Source organism: Magnolia sinica, chromosome 12, assembly GCF_029962835.1.
Source record: "Magnolia sinica isolate HGM2019 chromosome 12, MsV1, whole genome shotgun sequence".
Taxonomy (NCBI): domain Eukaryota; kingdom Viridiplantae; phylum Streptophyta; class Magnoliopsida; order Magnoliales; family Magnoliaceae; genus Magnolia; species Magnolia sinica.
Window position 1 is genome coordinate 81,016,106 of NC_080584.1, and position 9,454 is coordinate 81,025,559.

Here is a 9,454-nt window from a genome sequence, read left to right on the forward strand (position 1 = left end):
CTACAATGGAATTCATGGAGACGTAAGGTAGACTCTAACCTCCACAAGAAGGTATGTGTTATATCCACTCCTTTTTAGTTGATTTCACCATTTCATTTCGGAGCACGAGTCCAAACATAGCCAAATTCAAACCTTAGGTGACTATATAAGAAGTATCTACTAGAAAGACTTTTAGTCAATAAATACACCCACCTTCCTAGGCTCACCAACTGTACTGCTGTACTGGAACTCCACTATCTTCAGATAATTGAAAAAGCTGTACATGCCCGGTTAAAAATTGATGTTTGGATAAATAGAAAATATTTTTTTAAAAAAATCGAAAAATTATTTCACTATGCTAAATCATGTATAAAAAATGCTGCCCTTAAAACGTAATTCACTCCCTTATTAACTGCTAATGGGTTACAGGTAAATTGCTTCCAAGATAAGATAGACATTTTTTACATTTCTGATGTGGGACAAAGCACACACACTATACTTTTTAATTCAAAATTTTCAAAAAACGTTTTGATGGAAAATTCTTGAAATTTTGAAAAATTTGAATTTTCTTTTTATTTTTAAAAACTACTGATTTTCAACATGCCCTACCTTGATGCATGTGATTTATCATGTCACACATGGACGAGGATTGCGTCCTACCCTCGCCCTCACGTCTCTAGCTCCAAATGGACAATTCTACTAGTAGGCCTACTATGATTTATCCCTTTTTCCACACCTTTCATCTTTCTCTAGGATCATTTTAAAGTACAATAATAAAAATAGGAGGATCCAACGCTTAAGTAGACCAAACCGAATAATAAGCAGGACGGATGGGCTACTTCCCTTGCCACCGGCCCGTGGCTGTTGTTTGGTTCTCTGTGGGCCCCACCATGATGTATGTGCTAAAGATCATTTTAGGGTTTTACCCCAAAAATTAGAGGGATATAAATCTTAAGTGGACCACACCACAAGAAAACGATAGTGATTAGATATGCACCATTAAAATCCTCCTAAGGCCCACTGTACCGTTTATTTGACATCCAATTTGTTGATTAGGTCATATAGACCCTGATGAATGGAAAAAACAAAGATCAGCTTGATCCAAAACTTCTATAGCCCCCAAAAAGTTTTTAATGGTCTACATTCATTCAACACTATTTCTGTAATATGGTCCACTTGAGATTGGGATATATCTCATTTTTGGTCTCATACCATTAAATGATCTATAAAAATAGATGGACATCATGGATGAAACACATACATCATGACGGCCCCACAGAGTACTGAACATCATCCATGGGCAGGTGGCTGGGGAGTAGCCAATCCGATTCCTTAGTTGCATTAAATGCACAGAAGCATTAAATGTAAATGTCATATGTGGTGTAATCCACTTGAACGTTGGATTTGACTCATTTTTGTCATTAACCCTACCTTCAAATGATACGAGAGGAGGAATGGAAGTCACGGATAAACCTATACATTATAGTGGGCCCGCTCACAGAACTACCCGTTTCGGTACAGAGACGGGCAGGGTAAGAGCCAATATGCGTCCGTCGTATACCTAACTTTACAGGCAAAAAGTAAATTAGGAACTTCCCATCCTCAATTCTCAAGTAAACAGTGCCAAAGAAACCAGGATGATTGAACACAAGCTGTTAACAACTTCAAATAAATATTGAAAGTTTTGGATAAGGATGATATTTGTATTTTTCCTTTATCTAAGTCTACGTAATTTGACTGTTGGAGAGTTCTTAATAATAAGCATCTTATCTAAGTCTACGTAATTTGTATTTTTCCTTTATCTAAGTCTACTTTTTGTTTGGTGGCCCACTTTAGATTTAGATCTGCTTGATGTTTACATTATACTAAGCTTCAAGGAGTTTTTAATGGTGAGCATTAAATCACTACTTTTTTTTTTTATGCTGAACTATTTTCTGCTGTGCGGTAGACCTTAGATTTAGATCTGACTCATGTTCGGGTTCATACTCTCAAATAAGCTGGAAAAATAAATGGACGGTATGGATAAAATTCATACATCATGGTTGGAGCCCACAGAGCAGTGAATGGTCACTACCTATCCGAGTACACGAGCATTACATGCTCCTCCCATACACGGACGTGAAACCACGTATCCAATAGAGTTAAATCCTCCTTTTAAGATACGACCTGTCTATTACACGCGCTCTCGCTCTCAATCCAGCTACGCTACAGCGACCACACGCATCCGAACACCAGTGAAGAAGAAGAAGAAAAGAAGAAGAAGAGTCCGACGGTAAGGCGTCTGACCGAATAAAAGCAAAGATAGAGAGAGAGAGAAAAAAACACCCTTTTGCCTGCATCTGATCGAATAATAAGAAAACCCTCTATCTATATTTATATATCTGTTGATGGACTGAAAAGGGGTGTCGATTTTGAGGAAGAGAAGAGGAGAAAAGATGGCTATTGCGGAGGAGAAATCCGCGTCTGAAGGAATGGTTTGGAGACTGTGCCGGATGCCGTTCTGGAACACGGGAAATGCTTCTTCTTCTAATTCTTCATCGCAGCATAATCAGAATCAGATTGAGGGATCGAATCCGCATCCGACGTCCGTTTCTTCGGTGGCGAGATCGTTCCTCCCGACTCGGCGTCGATTGCGTCTTGATCCGTCCTCTAAGCTCTATTTTCCATGTGAGTTTTTTTTTTTTTTTTGTGGGGGTGGGGGTGGGGGAGATTTGGTTGATTGGGTTGTTTGATTTTTGGTGTTTTAATCGATTTCTATTTGTTTTTCATTTATATATATATATATATATATATATATATATATATATATATATATATATATATATATATATATTGGAATTTCCTTTTTAGATTTGTTGATTTTTCGAATTGGGGTTTTCGTCTTTTGATGGTTTTTCTATTGGGTTATTTTTTCTTTTTGATTTGGATGCAGAGATTTCCAGAAAAATCCTTTTTTTATTTGATTTGGTGTTTTAATACTGATTTTGATCTTCTTCTTCTTGTTTTTAAAATTTTCGTTTTATATTTGGATGCAGGGATTCCTTGCAAAAGAAGTTCTTTTTATCTTTTTTTCTTGTTCCTTCTTTTTTATTTGTTGACTTTGGATTCTCAGTCAACTCACTGATTGGGTTTTGCTTTTCATTGGCGGATTTTTTTTTCCAATTGGATGATTCTACTTTCGCTCTCCTCACACTTCATATTATTGTTAGATTTGGATGTTTTAATGACCATGGATAAATGGGTCTACTTCTCTTGCTTTCTTTCTCTCATTTATTTTTTTAATTGCTTTTTTGATGATCTTGGAATTCCTGATGTTTGGTTTTGGTATCTAATTTTCTTCTTTTTTTATTATTTTGAAGATGAACCAGGTAAACAGGTTAGAAGCGCGATCAGGATTAAGAATGTTAGCAGATCTTTTGTTGCATTCAAGGTATATGAGAGAATTTCCTAGTTATATGTATAAATATGTTTTGATTGTTTCTCTCTTGTTTTGGACTTTCATAAGTAGATAGAAATTTTGAATTCTTTTATATGCTGAGAAGAGCGGAACTTTTCAATTCATACATTAGATTAGGACATGGTGAATGTTGTTATTAATATTGTTTTTTCGATGATTATTATCATAATCGTCTATATTTGCTGGTGTTGCTTTTGCCTCCTACCATCACCACCATATGTGCGAAACCTGTCAAAATGGTGATGGGAACCGTTGATTTGATTGGAAACCTTGCGGATGGACCACTGCAAGATTGCTTTGATAGGAAGATTTCTAGCTTCCAGTGGTGTGATTTTTGGTCACTGAAATTGGGACTATTCTTTCCTCGCATTTTCTTATTATCCATTTTGATGTTCCAGTTACCGCATATTTGATCTTATGTCTGATCGATATTCTGGCCCATGAGATTAACGGTCCTGATCATTTCGGACAAGTTTTGTGCATATGGTAGAGAGTGCGAGAGCCAGTTGCTTAAAGCGGCGAGAATTGCTAATCAAACTGAATCATACCTTGTTTGTGTTGCTTTAGTTTCAAACAACTGCACCGAAGAGCTGTTTTATGCGTCCTCCCGGAGGTATACTTACTCCTGGAGAAAGTCTCATTGCAACGGGTATGATAACCTCCAACTGACATTTATGTTCTTGTTTTTCTTTGGGATTTTCATTTTCTCTTTGGTGGAGAAAATGGGTATACCTTGTGACACTTTCCTTGTGATGTACCTGTTTCTTCTTCTTCTTCTTGACATCCAGTGTTCAAATTTGTGGAGCATCCGGAGAACAATGAGAAACAATCAGATCAAAAGAGCAAAGTTAAGTTCAAGATCATGAGTCTGAAGGTAAAAGGAATGATGGAATACGTACCCGAGCTGGTGAGTCGTGCACTAAAATTAATTTTGGTATCTTGATGTATGGTCTATCAGTTTTTAATTTTCTCAGTGCATTTCAATTCATGTTACTTCTACATAAAAAATTGGCAAGGTATTGAAGAAAAAAAAAAGGAAAAAAAGAAAAAGAAAAAAAGCCAGATGTCTGTGTCGGTTCAAAATATTGTCCGATACGACTTGGTTTTGCCTGAGTCATGTTGGTTTCAGCAGGGAACATAATGAGTCATGGGAACAAAACGGAATGAATTGGGGGTTTTTTGTACCAGTTTCATGATTTAAAAATCGTTTTTTCGCTTATCATATTGTTCACCACTCATATGGGGTTGTATTGCCTCGTATCACCCTGTATTGGGCTATTTTGGACTCATTTGGGCTTTGTCGCTCATGGACGAAATTGGTATGTGTTGGGGTTAAAGACGTTACTTTAAGGGCTTGTTTGGATGCATGTCAAAATGGCTGTTTGTAGATGAAACCTTTGTTTCGGATTGAAATGAGGATTTTGCATGTCATTTGGATACCCACCCCCAAATTGCCATTTTTGAAAGAACCTGACAAAAGAGATAATAAAAAGCTCACTCACCAAAAACCAATTAGATTGGTTTCCAGTGAGTTGATGAGAACATCAATTTTTTGGGGAAAAGGTTTCTTTTTTTATTTTTTTTATTTTTAAATTTTAATTTTTAATTTTTATAAATGGAAGTTGCATCCAAATGGGCACTGAACCTTGCCAGTTTCAGTCATTAGATGAGTTGCACTCCGAAACCATTATTTGATTCCATGGTTGGCCTCATACGTGGCGGTGGTCTTTGATACCAATGGAATGTGGCATGTGTCTGCAGAGAATTTGTGTTTCTTTTCTCACTCACATTGTGGAAGCATTATGTAATGTAAAAGAAAATTGGTAATTGGCTTGTTTGTGACAGTTTGATGAGCAAAGAGATCAGGTAGCAGTTGAGCAGATTCTGCGTGTCGTTTTCTTAGATGCTGAACGTCCTTGCCCTGTAAGTTGGCTTTTTAAATACAGCCACTTAAGTAGTTGTTCGTAGCATGGTTGAAAATCATGAAACTCGATTCGACTTGACTCGATGTCCAGTTGGATTGACCTGTAATGCTGCTAACAAGGGTTGTGCTTCCAGTGGTACCTATGTACGAATCTGGTTGGGTGCCTTTTTTTTTTTTGTTTAATTACTAGAAGTCCTCTGACTGTGCAGTTGTCAAGATTCGAGTCATGTTGAGTTGTATTGAGTTGGAAAAGTTGTCGAGACGACTCAACGAGTCTTGTCAAGTTCGAACTGAGTCCAGCTCATGACTGAGTTTCTCAAAGACTAGGCTCGAAATCTTGTCAAGTTGAGTTGGCTCAGCCGAGTCTCTAGTTGAGTCAGCTAGTTTTGGAACCATGCTTTGAAGTTAATTGTGTAAATGCACACCCATGACATACAAACGTGTTTTGTTAAGGCAATGGAGAAGCTGAAAAGGCAGTTAGCTGAGGCTGAGGCTGCACTCGAGGCACGCAAGAAACCTCCTGAAGACAATGGTCGACAAATTGTTGGTGAAGGTCTCGTCATAGACGAATGGGTAAGCAAAATTTAAATTACCCTTGAAATTCCATTTATGGGCCATACTGTGATGTGGGTGTCCTGCCATTTCTTAAATGATGGTCACTTATCCACCTTACATGACGCTTATGTGTATGCCAATTCAAATCCAGATATATGGACTCCGTGCGGCTGGGGCATGGCCGAGAATCAAACTGAACCGTTGATCCATTAGATTTGTACCATAGACCATTTCATTTTTAACTGTCCGTTTGATGACCACTGGTTGGATGGTTAGGATTTTAAACAACGTGATTTTGGGATATGCTCCAACCACACATGCTGCAAGCCCATTTGGTGGCTTAGTTACAACCATTTAGGAAATGTTGAAAACCTACATGTAGTATTCCTGTCTTTGATTTGTTTACCATTTCTGATTTAAATTCTGCTAATGTTGTTTTCTATCTTTGTGATCATTTTCTCTAGAAAGAACGAAGGGAGAGATATCTAGCCCGGCAGCAGGTTGAAGGGGTTGTTGATTCCGTGTAAAACCGGTGGCTTGCGATCGTTGTAAGCATTTCTTTTACTTCAATTGGATTTTATTTATTTATTTATTTTTAAAATCGCGTGTAATTCAGATGGAGATAATGATCAATATCCTTTTGGTTTCAGGTTTGTAGGAGATTGGTTCAAAGGCTTGTCTACGAAACAATAACACGTTTCGATGCCGTAAGTTGTATCATGAACAGTTTGAAGATTGAGTTAAATTCAGGCTTATGTCCCACATGTAGATAATGGGATTTTCTTCTTATGAAATAAAATTTAGAGTTTTGGTTAGCCATCCCTGCACCTCCACAAACAGCCGGCCGGCATGTTCAGGAGAACATCTCAGCCATACTTTTGAATCAGTCAAGTATCAGGTTGAGTTATATCTACAACCTGATACTTTGACAATTCTAGAAAACTCGATTGTCTATGCATGAGTGTAACTTGGGTACATTTCATGGTGGATGTTCTTGGTACATGGACGCTTCAATCAATGATGAAAAAAAAAAAAAAACATAGGGACTGTAGGATGAATCTCTAGCAATTTGTTTATTTACCATCCATACCAGCCACTGCCATGGCTGGTTCCAGAGCTGAGTTAAAAAGAAGGTTGATGTCTGGTGGTCATCTGACCGTTTAAATGCAGACCCAAAATTTTGAACGGCAACCCATTGTACTATCTGCTAATAAATTAGTGTGTTGTAACAAGTTACATTAAAATAATAAAAGATATATTATAGTATACTAATTGGTATATAAGATTAACATTTTGACTGATTCTATAGGGAAGGGCGGCTTTGACTGATTATATAGGGAAGAAGGGCAGAGCCGCCGCATACTTAAGATTGCGTCCGAATGTCAGTGTCTAGATGCCAACACGGCAGCATGGCTGCGACGAAATTCACTAGTCTGGTCCACCCATTTCTTTTAATGTCTTGCTATTTACTATTGGAAAATCACAAATTGGATCATTCGGTTCAAATGGTTTGTAGCTTGATTGATTCACAACTCTGTTTCATACAGAATTTGTATGAGAATTTCAGTTGAGTAACAGTGTAGGGTTTCATGCTTGTTAATGGTGTACCCATGTTTTAGAACCTGTACTGCACCGGTCGGTCGGTCGGTCTGGTTTGGTCTGTAGTTTTAAATACTCGAAAACTCAACTTGATTGGAAACCTAGCTGGGTTGGTTCGACTCGGAGACTCAATTCGACTTGACTTAGTAACCAATGATTCAGCTACAAATAGTGTATAAGGGAATTTTACAAAAAAAAAAAAAAAACTACCTGATTAATATGGGATTTATATGCTGTGAAAGCGACCTCATTAATCGATATAATTATCATTCTGTTACCGTCCATTACATTTCTTTAATGGCGCATTGGGTGGGTGTCAAGCAAATGGGTCGCGGTTGTTTGGGTGGGCCCCACTGTGATGTTAATGTAACATCTACCCTGCCTGTCGAGATTTCTAAAATCAACCCCCATTTCATTTGTGATTGTGGGGACCACATTTTGGGAAACAGCATACAGGGCAACAATCACCCTCAAAACTATTTCCCTTGTATGGCCCACCAGAATAATGGATGGCTCTAATGTTTTTAGACAGCATATCTAAATTTTGTGTGGCGATTTAATGGTTGGAGTGGATTTTATATATAATCATCATGGTGGGTCATGTACAACTCAAGGTGGACATCTCTCTCAACTGTTTTATGATGGGTCATGTACAACTCAAGGTGGACATGTCTCTCAACTGTTTTCTTTGGTAGGCCCAGCACTGGTCCTAAATTGGGATTATGCATCTAATGGTGGGAGTAGATTTCACTTACACATCAAGGTGGGCCCTGCCAAAAATCAAGTAGGGTCTCTCCAACCATACTGAGAGATTCTTTTAAAAAATATGGAATAGTATGAGACACCACTCTTGATTTTGACAGGTGATGTTTATGTAAATCCACTCTGACCTTTAGCCCTGGAAACAAAAAAATTAGGTGATGTTTATGTAAATCCACTCTGACCTTTAGCCCTAGAAACAAAAAATTAGGCTGACTTGTGATCTGGTGGGCCATACCAAAGGAAACAGTTGTGAGAGAGACGTCCACCTTGGATTTTATATAATGAGCTCACTGATTGAGATATCCCAACCATCCAATTTATTGCTATCAAATGGATGATGGAAAAGTAAAATCATGGGTGGGGCCACATTTGAAGGACAAAATCAGATGGTCCATATTAGCTTTGCAGTGTAAATTTTGAGGTTTTGTCCTCCATCCACAGCTACGGTAGTGATTTGGATGGCCAAGATTGCCCTACCATGTCATGTGTGCAGTGGAAGAGTCCAATCACATCTTTTAATGGTGCTGGATATTTGGACAAAAAGCACCATTTTTTCATGCATCCACTAAGGCAATGGTACAAAGTTGTGTATTAGCAAGAGTATGAAAAGGTCTATTGCAGTGCAATTGCCAAAGTGGGTGTTCTGTTGCCTGAAAAATGTTGTATGATCATAAGGTGGGCCACACGTTTATGTTCAAATGTAACTGTTCGTCGATTCTTTCTAAGCATTTATTCCTTCTCGGATTGTGCTGAAGCATGCTATACATGCGAATATCCATTTATGCTGTTGTATTTCATTGTATTTTTTAATCTCTGCCCATAAGTTGAAGGGAATGGGAAATAAGAGTCTTTGGAAATATATTTTCTTTATTAGGTTTTGGTGATGGGAAAAATAAGTTCATGGGAAAAAGTGGGAATGTGGAAGCATCAATCCCACACAATGTGGGGCCCACCATGATATTGGTTTGACAATCTACTCTTTTTGCTGTCTCATTTTAGGGCCCACCATGATATTGGTTTGACAATCTACTCCTTTTTTCCGTCTCATTTTCAGACATGAACTAAAAAACTAGGTAGATGTAAAACCCAATGGGGGTAAGCCACGGGAAATAGTGGGGATAAAAAGCCCACTGTTGAAACCTTCCTTGGGCGGGCATAGAGTGAAGTTTTATATGCTC

At 38.0% G+C, this 9,454-nt stretch overlaps 1 protein-coding gene across 2 annotated transcripts; it reads left to right on the forward strand.

The window, feature by feature from the left end:
- Window positions 1-2,165: 2,165 nt before the first annotated feature.
- LOC131221880 (vesicle-associated protein 4-1-like) lies at window positions 2,166-9,056 on the forward strand. Of its 2 annotated transcripts, XR_009159633.1 has the most exons (11): window positions 2,166-2,646; window positions 3,339-3,409; window positions 4,004-4,085; window positions 4,225-4,343; window positions 5,282-5,359; window positions 5,814-5,933; window positions 6,380-6,463; window positions 6,566-6,622; window positions 7,225-8,128; window positions 8,177-8,377; window positions 8,432-9,056. XR_009159633.1 is itself a non-coding variant. In XM_058217176.1 (8 exons), exons 1-7 carry the CDS (start codon window positions 2,415-2,417, stop codon window positions 6,440-6,442), a joined length of 765 nt encoding a protein of 254 aa, XP_058073159.1. In that variant the 5' UTR covers window positions 2,166-2,414; the 3' UTR covers window positions 6,443-6,463; window positions 6,566-6,734. The 2 variants fall into 2 exon arrangements, 1 of the variants encoding a protein (XP_058073159.1); XM_058217176.1 differs by lacking the exons at window positions 7,225-8,128; window positions 8,177-8,377; window positions 8,432-9,056 and having other exon boundaries at window positions 6,566-6,734.
- The last annotated feature ends 398 nt before the right edge of the window (window positions 9,057-9,454 follow it).